General features: G+C 41.4%; 2 protein-coding genes across 4 annotated transcripts; one reads left to right on the top strand and one right to left on the bottom strand.

Annotated features, from left to right (window-relative positions):
- Positions 1-831: 831 nt before the first annotated feature.
- Positions 832-9,006, bottom strand: LSM1 (LSM1 homolog, mRNA degradation associated). The gene is made up of 4 exons (XM_081960524.1): positions 8,769-9,006; positions 7,083-7,151; positions 2,367-2,482; positions 832-1,356 (listed from the first exon to the last, which is right to left on the bottom strand). The coding sequence occupies exons 1-4, from the start codon at positions 8,968-8,970 to the stop codon at positions 1,186-1,188; spliced, it is 558 nt and encodes a 185-aa protein (XP_081816650.1). The 5' UTR covers positions 8,971-9,006; the 3' UTR covers positions 832-1,185.
- A 2,387-nt stretch (positions 9,007-11,393) lies between these two features.
- BAG4 (BAG cochaperone 4) lies at positions 11,394-20,494 on the top strand. Of its 3 annotated transcripts, none has more exons than XM_081961141.1 (5): positions 11,394-11,702; positions 16,165-16,266; positions 17,072-17,290; positions 17,951-18,193; positions 19,602-20,494. In XM_081961141.1, the coding sequence occupies exons 1-5, from the start codon at positions 11,553-11,555 to the stop codon at positions 20,088-20,090; spliced, it is 1,203 nt and encodes a 400-aa protein (XP_081817267.1). In that variant the 5' UTR covers positions 11,394-11,552; the 3' UTR covers positions 20,091-20,494. The 3 variants fall into 3 exon arrangements, with proteins under 3 accessions (XP_081817267.1, XP_081817266.1, XP_081817268.1); XM_081961140.1 differs by having other exon boundaries at positions 11,396-11,702; positions 17,072-17,326; XM_081961142.1 differs by lacking the exon at positions 11,394-11,702 and adding an exon at positions 11,764-12,064 and having other exon boundaries at positions 17,072-17,326.
- The last annotated feature ends 2,217 nt before the right edge of the window (positions 20,495-22,711 follow it).

Below are 22,711 nucleotides of genomic sequence, written 5' to 3'. Positions count from 1 at the left end.
TTGCCTGTATGGCCGTTTTTCGCCCTCCAGAGCCTTCAGTAGGCTTCCCTAAAGTCTCAGGAGGGCGAAAAATGTCCCTACGGGCAACCCGGAAATGACTTCCGGTTTGTCCGGAGGGCTGTTTTTTGCCCTGCGGAGCCTTCAAGCTTCCCTGAAGGCTCTGGAGCTTGAAAAACAGCCCATCACACAAATCAGAAGTATGTTCCTGATCTTCGGGTTTGCGCGTTGGGTGTTTTTTCAGGGAAGCTTTAGGGAAGCCTCCGGAGGGCGAAAAACGCCCGAAAAAGAAGGCCGAAGTCAGCTGGCCAGCGTGCAGTTATGTGCTGGAGCTGACAGGGCAACGCCTCGCGTGCCCTATCAAATGTGCCATACGTTCACCATCACGGGTATAGAGCTTCCTGCCTGAGCAGAGATTGGACTAGATGATCTCCAAGGTCCCTTCCAATTTCGTTATTCTGCCATTTTACAGATGAGAGTAACAGAAGAGAGTATCTGTAGCTCAGGGTTAACTATAGAATTATTGGTGCTACCTGAGCGTAGCACCGATAATTGTTTGCAGATGTTACATTTTCATCAATGATGGATGTTACCCGGTTCAGCACTGAAACATCTGCAAGCAAAGCTCAGAGGCCATCAAGAACTTTTCACAGACAAGAACTCAGATGTTCCTGTCAAACCTTCTCCCTCCTATTTGTGGGTTTTAAAGTTTCCATCAGCCCAGTTCAGAAGACAAAAGTGTTTTTTTCTTGTCATTTCTTTCTCCCCCTAGAAAAAGGCCCTGGCAACTAAGAAAAAAGACAAATTCCCAGTAGTGCTCCCACTCTGGCTTACGGCAGTGTTTAGAATCACCTTTTATTTACAGGTTAGAGAGGGTTACTTCCCCACTTCTTCCAGAAGTCATCCCTGTAATAAAAAATAAAAAATAAACAAAATGTCCTAATCCAACCTACTCTTTTACAATTGCGTCATCATGCCGGATTATATTTAATCTTCAAAAATAATGATTTTTCGTGAAATGGGAAGAACTACAGTTTATGTCATGGGGATCCAACTGTTTTCTGCACTGGGGGCGGGGGCAGGAATCTGAAATAATAATAATAATAATAATAAAAAAATAGTTGTCCATCACTTGGGCACTTCAGTACACAGTCTCCTCAATCTTTGGGAGACAGTTCAGGTAAATACTTAGTATTCGTCTAATGTATCAGCCCTTGGAATGGAGAGGCCCCGTTCCTTCAACGCTTGCATTTTTAACTTGTCTGATTCTTGCTTCGTTTGCTGCTCTACCCGTTGAACTTCCAAGATTTCCTCTATCGAGACTTGCTGCAAAGGGGTGTCACTTTCCTTTTCCAGATCCTGCAGTAGAAAAAGAGTCAGTACTTCAGGGCTTGAATTTGGGAAGAAACGGTAATTTCCTCCCTCTGAGACACAAAACACATATGCTGTGAATTTGTACAGGTATGTTTAGTGCCCCTGTTCTATTCCACATTATCAAACACTTCTCAATTTAAAAAAGCACCAAAAGAAACCATTTATCATACAATAAGAATAAAATAAAGCAAAATGGAAGGGGAGGGATTACTCAGTTGTTAAAGATGTTTATTTATTTATTTCTAGGATTTATAGACCGCCCCCTCTCCCCGAAGGGACTCGGGCGGTGTACAGGCGTCTCATTAAAACAAATACAAAAGATAAATATCTTATCCCCTTAAAAACGAATTAAACCTGATACAGCTGTACAGAAAAGTAAAAATTAAAAGCAACTAAAAAGCATACCCCTAAAAAATTTAAAAATGCAGGCTTGAGGGACTAAAATTGGGAATTAGGCCAGGCCGGCTAAATTGAACAGGTGGAGCTTGTTGAGCTTGTCAGCTGGAAAGCTGACAGTCCAAGTTTGCGACCCAAGCTTCGTGCAACAGGGTAAACTTCCGTCCACCTAGAAGTTTGAAAGCATGCAAATTCAAGAAGACAGGTACCACTTCAGTATTCTGTGCTCCTTTGGCATTTAGCCATTCTGGACAAAGGACCACTGAAAATGTCTTTAGACCATGTTGGCTCCCTCAGAAGAGCACCGTGCTTTAGATTTGGACACAACGGGACAGGGAAACTTTTACCTTTTAAAGAATAAAAAACTCCTTAAAAAAATCAAAATCCTTCCCCAACCTTGTGGCCTCCAGACAGATCAACCTACAAGTGCCTGCAATCCCGATTTAGGTCAGCTAATATCAATTCAGAATTAAGTTGTAGCAGTGCTTCTCAACCACTGCAACTTTTAGCTGTAAGAATTTCAACTCTCAGAATTCTGCTCCAAGAGGCCTGCAATTCATTGAAAAAAAAACAGAAAAAAAAAACAGTTGCTGACTTACAATTTCTCCCAGGAGTACAACATTCTCGCCTCTGACTACGAAGATGCCACGAGGGATGTCACCATACTTTTTGCCCACATGAATGCGCTCCACTGTTTGGTGCAAAACCAGATTTGCTGAAAGTTCAGGGAGAAGGAAGGAAACAAAGATTGAAAGAGTGATGATGAAATGTGTGGCTGCAACACGGGTGTAAAGGAATAGGCTGCAACGTTCCACCTTTGTGTTTATGTGCAACCGTGTTCTAAAGAGGTAAGCAAATAGTACCAATTAGCAAACAAAGTAATGAAAGTACACAGCTCAGGAAAGACTAGCTAGTGTCTGGGTTTGCACGTTGCTTGAAATCACAGTTCCCTTGGCTACCATTTGTTAAACAATCCACAGTTCACACAATACTCTAAGTCATAAACAAAATAGCTGAAGTCACATTCCATGTTGTCGGAATTAAATATGCTTGTGAATCCAAGAGTACACACCTCCAACATTCAATTTTGGTGATCTGAGAACAATCCATCATTTTTTAAAGGTGTTAACAAGCCCAAAAGCTTCTGTTTGGTAATCAGGAGATTATGGGATCACAAAAAGTAAATGTGGCTATTTACAAATATGGTTTTAGCAAAGAATGGTTCCTTTGGAGAGATGTGCTATCAGGAAGTATATACCATAGGTAGTCGTTGCTTAGTTACTGCCTCGTTTAGCAACTGCTTATGTTTAAGATGCAAAAGTAACTTTACCACCAGCCTCTGATTTAAGGACCTTTTCGGGTCTGTAAAGGAAAGGACAGCTGAAGGAAGATCAGAATTTGCAGTTTTGCTTAGCTATTGTTTCACTGAATGTTACGATCCCAACTGTCTATTTCTCTATGCTTTCTCACTGAGTAGTTGCCCTCCTTCAGCATTTCATATGCATAGCAAAATCAAAAGCAGTTGACATCCCTCATTTTTCCAACAGGAAGTCTACTCTGCACAGAGGTATGCAAATCCAAACTCACACAAATTTACCCTCTAACTCATCTGCTAGCCAACGATGTGCAGGATTTCCATACATATAAATAAACATGATGACAGAACACTAGTTTCCATTCTTTCAGCCCAAAATGGACTAACCTACAAACAAATTAGCACCATCAGCTTCCAAGTTGGATGTAGGGCAACGGGCTTGCTGTCCTATATGGCCATCTTGAAATTGCAGAATGCTAGGCATGGTTCAGGGGGAAAAAAGTTGTATTGTACATATTGGATCTGAAGTAAAAAAGATTATGAAAAATGGAATGGAGATGCATTCCAGATCAGTTGGCAGTTAAGCAGTTGTATCTTTCTCTGGGCTCGTACAATATAATGCCATGAAAAATGCATTTGAGCTATGAGGACAGTAAAAGAATGAACAAGGTACTTAAAGTATACATGTCAGTGTTCCTTGCCTGGTGTGATTATCCTGGGTTTCCACAACTACTGTGTAAGCCCAAGAAAACAAAACCCGTAGCTTGTATAAGGAGATTCCAACAGATGTACCATGTGTGCTTATCCCAAAACATTTTTTCAGTGTTAAATCCAAACCACAGCATGTCAGTACATGCTCTCTTGCAGTTATTTGTAGGTTTACTTGTGAGGATGTGGTCAAATGCAACAGTAAGTATGCCTACCCAACCACTAGTGAGATTTGATTATTTGCAGACAAGCATTATTTAATAATTCCACATCTGGAGAGAAATGAACATTTCAGACTTCTGCTCCATGACCATACACCAAATATTAAAATCAGCCCCCAAAATATTACAAACACCACTGCTTATTCTCATTCCAGAAAATGGGCACAAATTTCCGTTTCAGTTCTGTTCCTCTGGTCAACCCCATAAAGATTACAAACCATTAAACATTAAAGAATAAATTATGGAAACCATACAGAACATGGCTTCTGAAATTCTTTCCAAGCCCTTTGCTAATAATGTCCATAGGAGGTATTCACATTTCCTTCTGTTCATTTACACATATGTTCAATCTCCATGTAGGATTTTGCTTTCCATCTGTGTTGCATTTGTGTGCATGCTTACCAGTGGTGGGTTCCGAATCCCGACGCAGCTGGTACGCTGCCACGGGGCCGGGCATCCAACTCATGATGCTCCAGCTGCTCGGCGGGGCACTGCGTAGTCGCTGTATGCTCCATGTAGGTGCGCAAATGGCCCGGTTGGGTTAAATACAGGTAAGGAGGACGGGCGGGCCCTCCAGAGCACCGTACCGGAACGGTACCTGGTGCTTCCAGCAGGCACCGGTACACCCGTACTGGGGCCTATCGGCTGTATCCCACCACTGATGCTTACATAGATAAACACAGGAAGAACCTTAAGTCCTATGCCCACAGCAAGCTTAGAATGGTCCAATAGAAAACATTTCTACCATTGACCAATATCACAAGAGATACACAGGAAGTCCTTTTCTTCTGCAGTTCCCTTTGTTCTATTTGTTTTCAAACTCAGTATTTCTTTTCACAGTTTCTCATCCTGCACCCAATTTTGTCACATTTTATTCAGCTGTCAGACAATTGCACTGCTTATAAACGTACAGATAGATTCCCATGCCTCTTTATATAAACTTTATATAAACATTCCAACTTTCTCCGGCACGGAAAAGAAAAATTAAAAATAGAGAAAAAGAAGGACAAGGACCTATTGGGTCTCTGACAAAAAATACAGACTTCTGAATTAAATCTGAGAGTTGGGTCTATTCTGGCTCTTTTTATTTTTGTTCAATTCTTAGTATACCCGAACTAGCCTAAGCTCTAAAATAGTTGTATACAATACTAGGGATTATATGTCGTTCAGAGTTGAGTTCTTGATATTCTGAGCCCGTTTTTTCTTTTTACAGATGTTTCCCATCTGCACAAAGAAAACAAGCTTGATAAACAGCCCCATAGCAATGCACTTCTAATCTAAGAACAGAAACTACTTCTAGGATTCTTATAACCAAGATTGTCCAAGTTCAAGTGAAGCTCTCTAAAACCCAATTAAAGGCATGCCTAAGTCTTGATCTTCTGTAGCGTTTGCTACCCTCTAGCGGTAGTGGTACAGCAGAGTTCAGCAGCAAACTGGACTTTTATGTGCAGTATTTAAAGCCTGAATTAACAGCTAATAGCTGCCGTCCTTACAACCCGCCCCCCCACTCATTTACCTGCCCCCACCGCCCACTACGAACTACCTCCCAGTCTTTTTATTCACCAGCTGGCTAGTTCACCACTCCATCATTTCCACCTAGGATGTGGACTATTTCCATCTGTCTATCCCCTCAGCCAGGACTATTTCGTCCATTCCATCTAGGATGTCTACTAATACCATCAGCCTATCCCCGTTAGTGGGGAACTGTGGTTTGCTAACTGATATTAACACCAACAGCACCCACTTGACGAGCTTTGGCCCTGTTTATTCGAGGTTAGACCTACTGCTGCTGCGAGGGTCCCCCCTCTCGCAGGTATGGCCTCCAGCCCTTTCAAGGGCCCACCTTGAGGACGGGTTTATTAACCCAGAGAGGTGGAGGAAGCGTAAATTAAGGGGTTTTTTAACTAACTGTTTAACTGTTACCTCCTCCTTGTATGTATATGTATGCATATATATGTTTATATGTATTATGTATGTTTTTCTTTTTATTGTACGCCGCCCCGAGTCCCTTGTGGAGAGGGAGCGGCTAACAAATTAAATTATTATTATTATTATTATTATTATTATTATTATTATTATTATTATTATTATTATTATTATTATTATTATTATTATTATTATTAAAATCAAATTCCATGGCAAAGCAGCTGAATTTCAGTACCACAATGTCAGGCCAGGTACAGTTTTTAAAGAGGAAAAGACTGCCTCTCAAAAGTCATTCTTGCTTTCGAAAATGAATTTATTTGCTGCTGCGTTCCAGTGATATGATTTTTGGGGATGCTCACACCATTGGTCAAAAAAGGGTATTGGAAGGCAGTTCTCTTCCCCCATTTTCACATTAATCCGGTGCTGTATTAATCAATGTTGAATACTCAGATTTCTGAATGCTCTTTCTGATCACCTGATGCTTTAGAACTTTAGAACAATACGCACTGCATGAAAACTAAGCTTGGGATGACTTCTGCATCCTAGCTTTTCCCCAGAGGCTATGAAGCAAAATTCTACAGGGTTATTGCAGAGGGGGGAAAAATATGAGGAATGAATTCCATGTACATTGCTTTGAACTCCGGCAGCAAAGGCAGAATAAAAAATTATTTGCTGGCAAACTTGTTTTGAAGATATCCCAAAAACCCAATCATTTATTTTGATCCTAATCCAGGAAAGTCCTTGATATTTTTTTTTGCTTTGAATCAGTTTTGACGCCTGGTGTCTGCACTGACAAATCCTTGCAGTTTCTTCTTAGCAAATTGTTTTGCAAGTGTTTTGCCAATGCCTCCTTCCTAGGGCTAAAAGAAACCCCAACTGGCTTTGCGTCTAAGGCAGGACTAAATCTCAGTGCCTCCTGATGTCTTCACCATTATACCAAACTGATTCAATATACTGTCAGCAATAAGTGCTATTAAGTACATTCAAAACAAAATGTCATTTTTTTCTTTTTTTCTTCTCTCCCCCCCCCCTTTTTTTTTTCCTCAATCCATTTTTTTCCTTTGAACTCCCGGCTTTGGCAAAATATTAGCTGCACGAAGGACTATCAAAAGCTACATAAATGAAAGGAGAATATTTTGGCATACCAAACTGATCAATGCTGCGTAAATATCCAATCAGCGTTCTGCCATCTCTAAGGAGGACCAAGTGTTTCTCTGGAAAGGGGAGGGAAAAAAAGAGAAAACTCCCATTAATTTGCAAAAAATCAAGCCTTTTGGAGAGTTCAATCAGCTTTTCTACAGTTCTGAAAGTCTATATAAGCTTTCCAAAATATATTACCATTTGTCTTTGTGTGTTTTCTACCAAAATACTTATTGCTTGGCCTTGCTATTTGAAATTATAAAGAACGATCAGATTCACTGTAAAAGCAGAGGTACAGGGATCCAATTATTAGCCTTATTGTTTGGATTTGATTTTCATTGCTTGAATTTGCTTTTTCTTCCTCAATCGCTCTAAGCCAACTGAAAACTCTCCAGTTCACACCATTTTAAAATGTTGGGTTTTACAGTGTTAACAGTCGGTCACATTTTATGCTTATAACACACCATAAACCATGGTTTACTCAGTTCAGTGTTCAGGGGTTCTTTTGCACGGTGCGGCATAAACGTACTATATGGACCGCACATATACAACATGCTAGTCTAAAAAATATAGCTTGCTATTTTGTGGTTAAAGGTTATCTTTTGACTAGCACTGGAAGGATGTTTGCCTTTAAAAGCCATTAAAAAATGTCTCACTGAAGGAAACTATCGTGTAAAACAGCGGTTCTCGACCTGTGGGTCGGGACCCCTTTGGGGGGTCGAACGACCCTTTCACAGGGGTCGCCTAAGACCATCAGAAAACACATATTTTCCATGGTCTTAAGAACCGAGACACCGCTTCTCTATGGTTGGGGGGTCACCACAACAAGAGGAACTGTACTAAAGGGTCGTGGCATTGGGAAGGTTGAGAACCACTGATGTAAAACATCAGACAAATGTAAAACAGGATTGACTGATATTTCAATGTCTCCTGTAGGTAGGTAGGTAGGTAGGTAGGTAGGTAGGTAGGTAGGTAGGTAGGTAGGTAGGTAAGGGAGGGAACAAACTTACTTAGGCTTCAACCCGTCCCCTTTTGTAAAAATTCACCATGGCTTTAAAAACTATGGAATACAACTTAGGGCATTGTGCAAAACTCCCCAACTGTAGCTTAGCCCATTAACAATGATTTCAATTAGCTTGCTCAAAGCCCACAGCAAGTCTTCCCAAGCCACTTCCAAGGCAGAAAACAAGAGAAGATAGTGCCAAGGGATCCGCCACACACCCTCCAAGACAGAGAGAGGAGTCCTGCTACTACTACACGGAACACTCGCCAGCCGCAAATCCTTCAAACCGAAATCGGCCGACAACGCAGCGCTCTGCGCTTCTCCTTTTGGGGAAGCGGGCTGGGTGGGTTTCCTCTCCTCTTTTACAATACAATACAATACAATAGTAGAGTTGGAAGGGACCTTGGAGGTCTTCTAGTCCAACCCCCTGCCTAGGCAAGAAACCCTATGCCGTTTTCTCACGCCCTTCGCATTCGTGGCCCGACCCCAGCCTGCTGCTGCCCTGCAGAGCAGCAGCGGCGCTTAAATGAGTGCCACGCCGTTTCCTAAAGCAAAGGCATTTATGGAGAGAAGTGGGAAGAAAGCTGGTTCAAAACCCGAGGAGAGGAGGAGGAGGAGGAGAAGACCGGCTCGCTTTGCAAGGAGACACACGCCGGGCTCAAGGCGGGGCGCCCCGCAAGCAACTCACTGTCGATATCTTGGATGAGGCTGGCCGTGCCCGGCATGTAATTCATTTTTCCCCCGGACGCAGCGGAAGCTCCGCCGCCCGCATCGGCCCTGGGAGAAGCGGAACCTGCTCTTGGCCTCTCCCCGCCCGGTCCGGAAGCACAAACTCCGGCGGGGCGGGGAGACAAAAGAGGACCCGTGCCCGGCGGCGAGTTGGTGCGCATGGGAGTTCCCAGGAGGGAGCCTGGCGCCGCCGGCCTCAACCCTTAAGTAGGCGGCCCTGCAGGGAAGGGCGGAGGGGTCGGGGGCGGCCGCGCCCGGTTGGCTGGAGCGCAATCAAAGACGGGATTGGAAAGGCGTCTCGCCGGTCGTCGAGAACTTGGACCATCCGTTTTGGATCCATGGGCTCCACAGCATCAGACCCATGTTCGCTTAGTGTACCTGGTTCATGAGCTCCTAACCCCCCCGGGATTTGGGCTGCAGCAAACCACGTGCAAACCCGGTTTGCTTTGGGAAGCCTGCCACATTCTGGTCTGCAGTACACCAACTGATGCGTTTTATTCAATAAACCATCATTTAGGGTGCTAAGTGATGGATCCTAGTTCCCAAATTATGATGTAGCTTGCAGGATCCTAACTCAGCTTGAAGATCACTGGGTGACCTTGGATTATTATGGCACAATCATTTTGTCCTTTTGTTTCTTCATTCTACTCCAAGTGGCTACCTGGACTAGTCCCTACAGTTGTCTTGGCATGGTTTCTCACAAGGAGTGTGCCATTGTCTCCTTCCTAGGGCTGAAAGAAAGGGACTGGCCCAAGGTCATCTAACTGGCTTTGGGTGGGACCTGAATTTACAATCTCCCTAGTGGCTTAACACTACATCAAACTGGCTCTGTTTTGTTTTATGTTCTTAGTTTTTCAAAAGCATTACGAATGCTAAGAATTCTCATTTAAAATAGTCTTTTATATTACATTCTTACAATTCTAAGCTTGAGGTATTATTTGTATTTATATATTTTATTATTATTGCTAAATGCTTGTAATTTTTATTTACACTGGTCTATCACTGATGTAAAGATATGAACAGTATCTGTGCTGCTCATTTTAAGGATAAAATAGGTGAAAAACATATTTAAATATTTGTACGTCATTTGTCCTATTGTGTTAAGACTAAGAAAATCTTGACTGTAAATGCAATTTTCCTAATCTTCCAGATATATATGTAACAAGTCAAAATGGCTTCAAATATCACTGCAAATTCGAGTAACTCAATGCATGCTGATTTTCCTTAACATGTACAGTACAGACAATTTATATTTTAAACCTGTTTAAAAGAAAGTAATATAAAAATAATCTTTTAAAAGTGCTCTTTCAAGTACCTGGACAACTACACAACCTGTACAATATTATTTAACTTCTGTTTTGTCCCCAATCTTGTTTTGATAGGGACTCTCCATTGGCCTTCCAAATTTATTATTCAATTTGTGGAATAAACTATGCTCCACCCATGACAATATTCATCTTGGGAAATAAAGTTTGAACCAATTGCAAATACAAACAAGATATGAAAAAGATGTTAAAGAGTATGGTTTTAATATAGAAGATTCAGAACTAGATAGGATACTCATGGGAACGGATGAAAAAATGATTAAAAAATTGTATAGGTATTTACTTAGAATAAATTTAGAAGAAGAGGTTAAAGAAATAATGATAAGATGGGCAAAAAACTTTGGATATACAATAGAACTAGAAAAATGGCAACAACTATGGGAAAGGAACTATAAATTGATAATGGCGACAGCATATAAAGAGAATTTATATAAAATGTTTTATAGATGGCACATGACACCGGAAAGATTAGCAAAAATGTTTTAAGGATAAATCAGCTAAATGTTGGAAATGTCACCAATTATCAGGAACATACCATATGGGGTGGACGCCTAGGGATGCAAAAAACATCAGCCCGTAGAGTTTAAGCAAGAGGTATTTTTATTGGGTATTCTGCCAGAGAAATATAGTAAAGAAGATTCATATTTGATTGTACAAATAATAAGAGCAGATAGAATTGTATTTGCACAAAATTGGAAAACAGGCCAAATCCCATTGGAAGGGGAGGTAATAAAGAAGATATTAGATTGTGCAGAAATGAACAGGATGACATTGAGAGTAAAGGTTAAAGAGGAATCTGTACTACAGGACATGGGGGCGATTTTATGATTGGCTTGAAAAAAGATTCAAATAGAAAGAGAAAGGAACAAAGCATAAAACCAATAGCAGATGACACATTATTAAATCGGGGAGGGGAAATAAAGTATGAAAAGGTAAACATACAGGTGGAAAAATGGTATGAATTGACAAATGTTAAATAGCAATTATAAGAATGTATATTTAAAAATGAATTTGAAAGGAAAAATAAACTTTTTTACTGGAAATAAAGTTTGAAGGCAAATTCTGCTATGTAAAATAAATAACAATTTACAAGGGGGGGCAAATTTCTCATCTGGGCCCTAAACATCCGAATTCCTCTTTTTTTTCCCTGGCGCTTTAAGAGTTAATTGAAAGTTGCTTCTAAATCAGACTTGCTGATTCCCGGCGGCGTTGGAGAGCGGTCCCCGCTTATTGACGTCACCAGCAGCCGCATTTATTTGTTTAGCAAAACCCTACCGCTCGCCCCACATCCCGGAATATCGTAAACAGCCAATCGAAGCCGAAGAGGTGTGTTGATCGTTGTGATTGGTCGCTTGGTGAGCAGGCGCACTGATTTACAAGGGGGGGGGAGAGAAATAAATACTAATTGAGGGTCCGTAATGGCGGCGGCGCTGAGGAGGTTACGCGGAACAGAAGTGGAACGAGTTCGACCTGAGCCGGAGCCTCCCCCACCACTGTGGGGCATGGCACCATTTAGGTGTGCCCAACACCGCAGCAGTGGGCAGAGAGCGGTTCAAGGCGGCTCCCAGGTAACGGCCCCAGTTCCTTTTTTTTCCCCCTCTCCCGGTTATTAACGTTATGTTACGTAATTGACCCCCTCAGGCCACCGTCCGCGCCTCCTTTGCGCTTCCCCCTCCCCCGAAGTGCTACCACGTGCTCTGGTGTGTTGCGTCTACTTTGAGGAGGAAGTGAAACGAAGCCAGTTCTGTTTTGTCTCCTCTTTATTCCTCCCCCTCCTTATTTGTTTTAATGATTAAATTAATGAGCTCACTCTGCCTGATGCATTCCTCCCAAGTGCACGCAGACCAGAGCTGAGCCATAACAAAACCTTCCTTTGGTTCGGCTAAGAAGAAGAGGGAAACCCTTGGATTGGTTAGAAGTTAAGAAAATGGTAAGTTCTGGACGAAATGTCATCATCTTGTTCCTATCTAAAAAAAATTCATCCTTGTCTGTCTCCAGGAAAATCGTACAGACTTTAATTCTTGAAAAAATGGAGCCCAGAGACTTAAGGAAATGTTATGGGTGGGTGCTATTTCCTATATTGGAAAAAGACTTGCTGGCTAACAGATTCAACTAGGGTTGCTGTTTTTTTTAATAAAAAGGGGGTTCATAATGGAAGTGTGATAATATTGTGTAAAAGATGCTGTTTTGAAGCAGCTATTTTTAGTTTATTGTACCCTAGCTTTTTCTCAGCTTAAACATTGGGATTGTAACAAAGGATTTTAAAGAGAGTGATAAAGATTCTGAATGAACAAAAAAGAAATCCTAAATCTAACCTGTGAACGCTCGTCTAATATAGTTTTAACACTTAGAAAATCCTTAAAGAGCATGTATACAGGTATGTTCTGAATTTCTCTTTCTTGTGGAGATTAGTTTTCGTGCAAATAACTGGCATTGTGAAGAGGAGGCCTCTCCTACAAAAGTTAGACTATTAGAGATGAGATAGCCTTAAGCATCAGTTAGTGAAACTACTGAATGTAACTAGAGCAATACAATGTTATTACTATAATTCTTGACATCTTATTTTAATGTTGGAATAGAAATAAATTTAATGTGTTTTAAAACTCACATTATATTTTGTTTTATTATTCACTTCCAGTTCTGGAAAAAACATTTTAGTCTCTGGAATTTTAAGAAATAACTACAGTAAATATTGTATGCCTCCAGTTAAACCATATTGAGGACAGATGACAAACTATTTATACTTGCATTCTATACATTCTTGGATAGTTTGATGGGCTGTGAATAAGAGTATCAGGCAAAAAATTTAATTGCTGAAGAGAGATTTAAGATAAAGCCCTTCAGTAAGTGGTAAGTCTGTAAGTGTAAAAGGAAAGGTGTTGCCCAGACGGTTATTAAATTAAACATACATAGGCTTACTAATGTTATTTTAGTGCATCACAAATACCAGCAGATATTAAAAATGTAAAAACAATTATTTCAAATTGTGTTTTGACACCACTTAAATTAATAGCTCAATCAGTGAAATAGCTCCTGAAAGACAGATATTTACTACTGATGGTTAAAGATTAGCAGTCCAAAATATCTAAGTTTAAACAATTCGTTAAGAAGTCTCATAAAATATAAGGTGGATATTGTATTGATTTAAGAAAAATGGATAGTAGCTGAGACAGTTTTCCTTGAGGAAAGGAGGATGGTATTTTATAATCTTTCTGTAGGTACTTACAATTCTTGATATTTCGAGCAGCATATTAACTCTTCCATTTCTAAAAAATACAGCTCAATCTCAATATCTGTGAGAGTAAATGGAGATCCACAAGAGTTTATGCAGTGGTAATTTGGTTGGTCTTTCAGATGCCAGTAAGATTTTTTTTTAGAGGATTTAGTGTTCCTATCTGACTCACTGTTATATAATTGAAATAAAATCAAAGATATAGTATGAGAGAGTTATTTGAATCTTACATTTTAGATTACTGTACTTTGGGGTATGCCTAAACACTTTAAGCTTGTGTTTAGGTATTGTTGGGATACATGTTGGTTATTCTGATATGATCGTTATTCATAGCTTTTATCGTTTGAAGATTACACATTTTCTAGTCATTGCTTGGAAGAAACCATTGCTATATAGCTACTATTTCCAGATCATTCCTATCAGATTATTATAATATCCTTGCATGAATGTAGTATCTAGCCATTTACCTAATACCACAAGAATTTCCAAATCTTTTGTGTATTGTAATGATCACCAAACAAATGAGCTAAGCTTTAAGGGGTTGTAAAGCATTTCAGAAATGTAATACTGGAAGTACTGTAGAGGAAAATACTTCATTCACCTGCTCTGTGATTCTCTTATCCACCCCCTCCCAGGATTTGATTTTTGCATGTAAAATCTAGATTTGTTGTTAATCATAGCTGTGTGGTCATATAAATATAAATGATGTTGCATTATGAAAAACGAAGGCCCTGCTCTTTCCATTTCCTGATATGACCTTGAAAAGACTGGAAGTTTTCTACAAAGTGCTCATCCTATTTTTGCGAGTGGTTATGAGTCTTAATGTATGATTAATAAAACAAGACTCTTGCCTGTCTGCCAGTCACCACTTGAAAAACACACACACCATCGTTTCCCTGAAAATAAGCCCCAATCTGTTTTTTTTACAAATGTGCCTACCCCAAAAATAAGCCCTAGTGAGGGTCTGGGCGTGGCCAGCATAGGAGGTGGTGAGTGTGCGCAGGCCGATGGTATCTGATAGTAGCCTCATCCTGCATAGCACAGGTGAGTTGAGTACCTGTGCAAGCAGCAGGCGGAAGCAGAGGTGGGAAGGCAGAGGATCCAGACAAGCTAGATGGGCCACAGGAAAGCCTAGTGACGTTGGACTGGGGTGGCTGGGGGAGGCTCATCTTTGCATCTCTTGGCTTGCCCGCACAGCGCATTGGGATCGCCTGCCTTTTGCTCCGTGCCTTCTCTGCGCAGCCCCAGAGTGTGCTAACCAAGAGACCGGTGAGCTGCAGCTGCTGCCAGATACCATAGGTCCCTATGCGCTTGCTGGCTATTGAGTGGGTGCCCAGGCGGGGTGACCAACTTGAAATTGGGGGTTTCTCCAAAAAAGTTTTGGGTGGGCCCAAAAGAAAATAAGACCAGGTCTTATTTTCAGGGAAACACAGTGTGTTTGCGTATGTATGTGTGTGCGTGCGTGGGTGCATGTGCACGCACGCCCAGGGGTGTGTGGAGCGTCGTTAGCACCAGAGGTGGTGAGGGCACAGGGGCCGATAGTATCTGGCAGCAGCTGCAGGCCGCACAGTACAGGTGAGTTGATTACCTGTCCAAGCAGCGGGGGTGGGTGGGGGGGAGGCATGCAATCTGGATGCATCATGTGGGCTACATTGAAAACTAAGAGTCGATGGGACGGTGTGGGAATTCACCCGCGGGTGGCTTGTTTTTGCATCTCTCGGTTGGCCTGCGCAGCGCATTTGGATTGCCTGTGTTCCCCCCCCCCCCCATGCCTCTGCCTCCACCTGCTGGTGCCGCTATGTGAAGACATGCCTCCTACGAATGACCCACCACTCTGGCCCACAGATTCTCAGTTTTCTCGCAGCAGGGCATCGTGCCTCCCCTACCTCCCACGTCTCTGCCTCTGCTGCTTGGACAGATAATCAACTCACCTGAGGTGCCCAGCCCCAGAGCGAGCCAGCCAAGGGGCCAGTGGGCTGCAACTGCTGCCAGGCACCATTGGCTCCCGCGTGCTTGTTGCCTCTTGTGCATGCGCCCGGGTGGGTGGAGTGCCCAGCTGGGCTGATCACCCTGATTATCTTGTTTCCCTGAAAAATAAGCCCTAACGCATCTTTTGGAGCAAAAAATTACATAAGAAAGGTGTTATCTTTGGAAAACACTGTGTGTGTGTGTGTGTGTGTGTATTAAACTGTTCCATGTTTACTCAAATGAAGTCATACTCAAGTTATGCATTTATTAGCATTGCTAAAGCACATAGTAGCACCTCGTGGATTGTGTTGGAGCTCGGTTTTGTGTCTCATTCAATTTGGCTGGAACTCTGGAATACAACAGGTTAAAAACTACCTTATGAAGTTGAAAAACATCTTGGATTAAACTAGAGGCAAACCTTTTCTATACTGTAGCCAAGAAAGCTGTATCAGTACTCCCACACAGTCACCAAGAGTCAAGCCATTCTTTTTTAGAGCAGTGTTTCTCAACCTTGGCTACTTTAAGTCCTGTGGACTTCAACTCCCAGAATCCCCCAGCCAGTGTAGCCTCTGAAACACTGTTTTAGAGGCTTCTCTGCTATAAGGATCTTCTTAGAACAGAAGTCACACTTGTTGCTACAAGCAGGCTGCTGAATTTAGCTTGGTAGCCATGGATTAACAAGAAGATTTTCCAGCAACGTTCTGTTGAACTTCCTACTGATGGTGTGACATTCAGCTTGAACGCAAAAGTTAGCTATATACTATTCTAGAAATATCCCAGGTGTGAGTCTAATCACTTGCAGAAATTAAATGTATTGTTTCTTCCTGTAGGAACAGCCTCCTTATCCCGGGTATGCCCCCAATTACTGGAATTCATCTCCAAGAGCTTCCTATTCAAATCCATACCCCGTTGGATCAGAGCTTCAAGGCCAGGTAGAGTAATAGGAATAATGTACTGCATTTTGTCTGGACATGGCTTCTGATAGAATAATTAAGCTTCTGGTTTGAGAGTTGATATCATTTTGGATAAAAATTTAGGTGTCACCTGGGTGCAAAACTTAAGACCGGAGATTTTGCCCTAAATGATGGTTTGTAAAATCTGTCTCAAATTGTTTATTAGCCTGTCATCACTGTTCACAAGACTTCTTGTTCTATGCAAATAGTTTCTTTTATATAGAAGTATCAGCGGTTTTAGTATCTGCTCAGCTGAGTCAGTTTGTTTTATTGTTACCAGAAACAAGCAAACTGTAATGACAGTAATAAATAGAACAGCGTCTTTTGCTACTGCATCCTTGGTACTTTCTGAGCTTGCTTGCAAACATTTCATTACCTAAATAGTATCATCAGTGCAGGATTTGCTGTCTGTTTATATATAGTAGCTTCTCTTCTTGCAAAATGTGGGTGTGGTTTTCTCCTTGATAATTTTTTGATTAGGGTATTGTTTTCTGCTTGATTGTTTGTCTGGTGTTAATCTCTGCTTATCTAGGTGTTGGTTGCTGGCGTGGATATGTTCTGGTCTTTTTATTTACTTCTTAGCTTTTTTACAAGCAATATTCTATATTGTCCGTAACTAATAGTTGCAAGATCCCAAAAATCTTAATAGATGTCATTCTGTTTACTGGGGCTGCTTAAGCAAATAATTCTGGAACTGTCTTTGAATAAGGCACTGATAGCCTAATTAATTATTGTCTTTAAGCTAGGCAAGCTGTTTCAAATAGCTTCTCTTTTTGTCCTTTAGGGAATTGATTCTTCCTACACAAATGGTGTCTATGGACCTTCATACCCAGCTCCTGGGGCAGGGCCGCCATATCCCAGTCTCCCACAGTCAAACACATACTATTCTTCAGAGCACCCTCCTGCCACTTACTCCACAGAGTCTTCTAGCATATATAGAACTCCATCATCGGCATCAAACTGGAACTACCCCCCTCCAGACTGTCCAGCCAAAGGTTCCATGGTGAGGAGGCAGGTAGCAGGTTACACCCCTCCACAAGTAAATATCTGATATGAATCATCATTGTGCGTGCCTGTGTATTTGGTCATTTTAAGACAACAAACATACCTAATCTTCCTGCCTCCTAGTCTCACCCTAGCAACAAACCTACAAGGTGGGTTGGGCTGTAAAGAGCGACTGGCACCATGTCACCCACCTGGCTTACATGCCTAAGGGAAGCCTGGCACGTGTCTCCTGGTTTCTAGGCCATATTATTTTGTCTGTTTCAACTGCTGCCCTCCTTTCTTCAGATGTAGAGACAGTAAATGAAAAAGAGCATTCAAATACTGAAAGAAGGGAAAAGCACCCAGGATGTTGTGGAGCATCTATTCTAAAGTGCCAGCATGTGTCCTGGTCGTGAGAATAAGGAAATGGGGGAGGGCAAACCGCTGCTTACTCAGCTGTATTACATCCCGCATGGACGGACCATAATCAGATGTGTCCATCAGAAAAGGGGCCAGCCTTTTGAAGCATGAACAGATAACGGGAATGTTGTTTTTCTATTAAAGTATTAATTAGTGCCATGGAAACACTGCTACTAGAAATGTCTTTTGATGTTATTTAAGTGATGAGTTTTCCTGGGCGATTAAAGAAATGTATCTCTGTATCCCCCTTTTCCTGCAGTGCCCAGCGTTTCCACTTCCACCCTATCCGTATGGAGATTGCAGTCCTAACATTCCACAGCAGAGGCCGCCCCCTCCTCAACCAGGTCTCCGGGATGCCACTTGGCAAACACCTGGCGTTTATGGAATGCAGTCTCCCTATGGTTGGCCCCCTCCCCCAGCAGGGCAAGGGAATCAATATGTTGCAGAGTCTTGGCCTAGCAGTGATGTGTCTACTCTACATCCCCCAAATAACAATCCAAAGGTATGTCTTTGAAATGCACAAGGAGCTTACTTATCCTTTAATGCAAAATATTAAAGAATATGCTGAAAATTTAAGGTTGTGTCTTCAAATACCATAGTTTCTATTATTTTAAATTGTGTTGTCCTTGCTTATAATTGTGCTATGCTTCTAGTTTTGCTAATGCTAATTTGTAAAGAGCTAAACAAATGAGGATATACAATTTGCAATACTACGTGGGATAGTGAACAACACATACTCTGTCTCCCCTCCCTCCCTCTCCCTTCTTTCGTTTTTTTAAAAGGAAAGTCTGATAGAATTGAAACTGGTTGAAAACACTTAACAATGAGCCAAAATAAATTATTTAGTAATTTAATTTAAAATAAACTTGTCAAAGTATCACTAACTTGCAATGAAAAAGCCCAGCCGAGAAAAATTAAGACAGTTTTGTGCAAACAGATACAAGAAAGTGATATAAACCTTTTCAAATACATACTGTGAGTCTTTCTATACTAACAAACTCACTAACATACGGTAGGAAATTAATATAAAAATATCTGAAAGTGTTTGGAGTGTAAAGGATTAGATAGAGTTAATGCAAAACTTATTAAAAATAAAAATCTATGCGGATTTATTTTCAGCTCTCATCTGAGAAACAAAGTATGGATTTATATTACTTGTACTATGAGAAATCTGATTTAATAAGAAATGTGCAAATCCAGGCTTTAAATGTTAAAATAAATGTAGTACAGTATTATCGTGCATATAGAGGAGATTTGTATAAATGCAAAATTGCAGAGGCAAATAACTATTTAAAAAAAGCAAAGTGATTAATATTCAATAAGTATTGATATAGAAACATTTTGCCAAGAGCATTTGGGTAGAATACTGGAGAAAACTTGTTCGGTCATAGTTGAAATGCTTTGATATTGCAGAAATTGGTATCAATAAAATAATGAAGTTTTAAAAAGAAACCTAATAGGAAAAGTAATTGCTGATGTTCATCATTGATAGATTTAAAACTTATAAGTCTTCAGTGTAGTAGCTGTCATCTTCAGTTTCATTGCTGTTTCCAGTTGACAGTTTTGTATGTATGTGAGGAAAGAAGCACTTAGTCTAGTGAGCTCTTACATTCTTGTTTTTGGGGAAACTGCTTACTATGCTATAGAACCCATGAGAAGGTCACCTAGGTTTTAGGCTATTGGATCATGGCGCAATTGTGATGTCATTCTGACAGGTTCAAAGTTCAGGTCCTATCCATAGTGGCCTTCAGTACTACAGCCTTTTTTGCACTGACATCTTGAGGATGCAGATCTTACAAATATGCCGAGAGGCAGGCTGGCAATATTGGCCACCTAGGGATCTTTTTCGAAACAGGATGGGGGGAAATGGAACTGATAGAGTTGTTGAATTTGCTTTTTTTCTGCTTTAGGACTCCTTTAGCCAAATGGATCAAGGGATTGACCAACATGGTTATCTTCCTGAAGACAATAGTTTGCCTTCTGGGACCACGAATGACTACAGTCCAGCACAGGTTGATGTTAAGCCATCTGCTTCCAACACCAAAGTGCAGTACAGTGCCCAGCCCCAGCTGTACGATAATGTACATAAGAAACCATCTGTGATTAACAGTGGATCGGCCACTAAAATAAACGTACAGTCTCCAACTAATGTGCAGCCTGGAGTACAGAAGATCGCACAAGTTATGGAGGGAATTGAACTGTTGGAAGAAGAAGTTGATGAATTTGTAGGTAAAAAGACCGACAAGGACTATTGGTTGCTGGAAGAAATGCTGACCAAGAAGTTATTGGAACTGGACTCTGTGGAGACAGGTGGTCAGGACAATGTGCGCCAGGCAAGGAAAGAGGCAGTTCATAGAGTCCAAGCTGTCCTGGAGGAACTGGAAAGGAAGGGTCTTTAATGTGAATGACAAGTTTGAAATTATCACAGGTCTCTGGCTTTTCTCTTGACCTCCAAAGCAATAAGTGGGGATGTGCATTTTGACTTTAGAAAAAAAACAAGCATGGTAAGTTTGATCTGATTTAACAAATGGGTCAGATTTAGAAATTAGTATGGGGGTCATCCCACTCAATGAGTAAGAAGGGACGAAATACTAGCCCTTGTTGTTTTAAGGGTTTCGCTGCATAGTTTTACCAGCTACAAGAGAGAAATCATTTTGGCAAAAAGAGACTGGGATTTACATCTCAGGAAATCTCCTGGACCATCAAGGATTTCAGCAAGTTTCTTGTCATATTTGAAAGGTAGAAAAAGAAATCTTTTAAGTTGCAATGCAGCATCAGTAAAGCCATGACTTCAGGCTCTTTAGCTACTTTTTCTGTGCATTATTTATAGATTCTTCCTGTTTTTGTCATATAAATTGGGGCGTTGGTTCTTACCTGATACGCCCCTTCTCGAGGCAGGTGGAGACAGCGGTCATGCATGGGTTAACTCAGTAACCAATAGAACTGAGTCTACCGAAGTGATGTAATCACCTCTGAGGAGTGTCCTCCCGTTTTGATGGCGAAGAAGATAAGTAGACTGCTCTCCATCCTCTGAATTTCCAGTGTTTCTCCCAGATCTCTCACTGCAATTGGTCCCAGGTCTCCCCCTACGAACTAGGCCAGGACCTAAAGAGTGGGGATGACCGCTGTCTCCATCTGCCTTGAGAGGTGGCGTATCAGGTAAGAACCGACGCCCCATTCTCCAACGATGGTGGAGACAGCGGTCATGCATGGGACGTACCAAAGCTGGGCTCGTCCCTGGGTGGGAATGAGACTGAGCTAGGAGCTTGAAGCGGGAAGAACCTGTTGAAGGACCCGCCGCCTGAATGCCGCATCTGCCGACGCCTATCTATCCACCTTATAATGGCGGATAAAGGAGGTAGGAGTAGCCCAAGTGGCCGCCGTGCAGATCTCTTCCACCGAGGCCTGCCTTGTCCACGCTGCTGAATGCGCCGTGATGTTGGAAGGAGGCGTGATGTGCCAGGTAAGCTCTAGAGATGGCTGACCGGATCCAGCGCCCAATCATAGATGGAGGAGCCTTTAGTCCCTTATTTGTGGGATGAAAGGACACGAAGAGCGCTTCAGTGCGCCCGAAGACGGCCGTCTTGGCAATATAGATCTGAAGAGCACGTCTTGCGTCTAACTTGTGCCAGTTGCGTTCAAGACTGTGAGAAGGATTAGGGCAGAAATTCGGAAGGGGGAGGTCTAGAGATCGATGAAAGGCCGAATTTACCTGACAAGCAGGGTGTAGCTGCTTTAAATAAAAGACGGTTGCACATGATGATACAGAAAAACACATCATAAATATGGTGTTGTAGTTCCTGGTTTCTTGTGCCCCAGTGCTCTCAATATCAGTAGCAAGAAAAATATACCATTTGGCTGTAACATTAGCTATTGACTTTCCTTCCTTAAATTTTAAAAGCCCAGTTGATACTGTTTGTTGCCATATGTGTCCAATGAACGCAATCTCCCAAACATCATATTAGCTGGTAGTTTTTTTAAAAAAAAATTTGCATGGCCTTTTTCTGCTGTAAATCTGAAGCCTTTATAAACTTTATAAAACCAGGATAGGAATACACTATAAAGATAATATAATTCGGCAACGAATAAAAGAACAGATCAGCCAAATTAAATACATTTGTGCAACAATTCTATTGTTAAAAGTATTGGATAAGAAAGCCACATGTTCTCGGTATCTTCAGAATACAGCATAGTTTTCTCCACGGTAGGAAAGAAACGTTCACAGAAAAATCATGTTCAGTTTTCACATTTTTCACTTTTTTTTAAAAGAATAACTACTATTTACTGACTGTAGAAAGCCTTTCTGTTGCATAAGGAGAACAAAAAGCATACCTCACTTAATTCATGGGATATTTGTAGTTAGGTTTCTTCTTGTTCTCAACTTATCAAAGAAATTCCAGTTAAATTTTGTTCTGTAATTATTTGCATCAGTTCCAGAGCCAAGCGCAGTCTCTGAGGCTTTCATGTGAGACTAAAAGACAAGTGGGAAAACAATATAAAATAAGAGATGGGAGAACTGTGATTGATTTAAGTTTACAATGTTAGTTTGTTTGCGTATTTTACTAAAAAAATCCCACAATGTGGGACCAGGAAGAATAATAATCTCACCAAGTAGTTTGGAACCTGGCATTTTCTTTCAGCTTGAGTCTGCCTAATAACATGGTTGTTGGGATAGATTAGGGAAGTGTGGTTGAATGTAGTCTGGAGTCTCGGGAGGGAGGGGCTGCTTCGCAGAGGGCAGAAAGACAGCAGAATGTCTGGTAGGCAGGAAAAGAGCAAGGACAGACCTCCCAAACAGTTCAGGGTATATCTATAGTTATGCAGATAGTAGCATTCATCTGGCAAGATTGATGTCAGGTTGCACAAAAGAAGAATGACATGGACTTATTTCTGAGCAGCTGCTTTATTGTTGTTTGCCTATAGACAGAATCTTGCCAGACTAAAATGACTATCTGCATAACTATAGATATACTCTGCGAACTGCAAGGGAGGACCCTCTTCCTTCCTACCAGATATTCCA

Source organism: Natrix helvetica (assembly GCF_964273705.1).
Source record: "Natrix helvetica genome assembly, chromosome: 8".
NCBI classification, from domain to species: domain Eukaryota; kingdom Metazoa; phylum Chordata; class Lepidosauria; order Squamata; family Natricidae; genus Natrix; species Natrix helvetica.
This window is presented reverse-complemented; position numbering and strand designations above follow the sequence as displayed.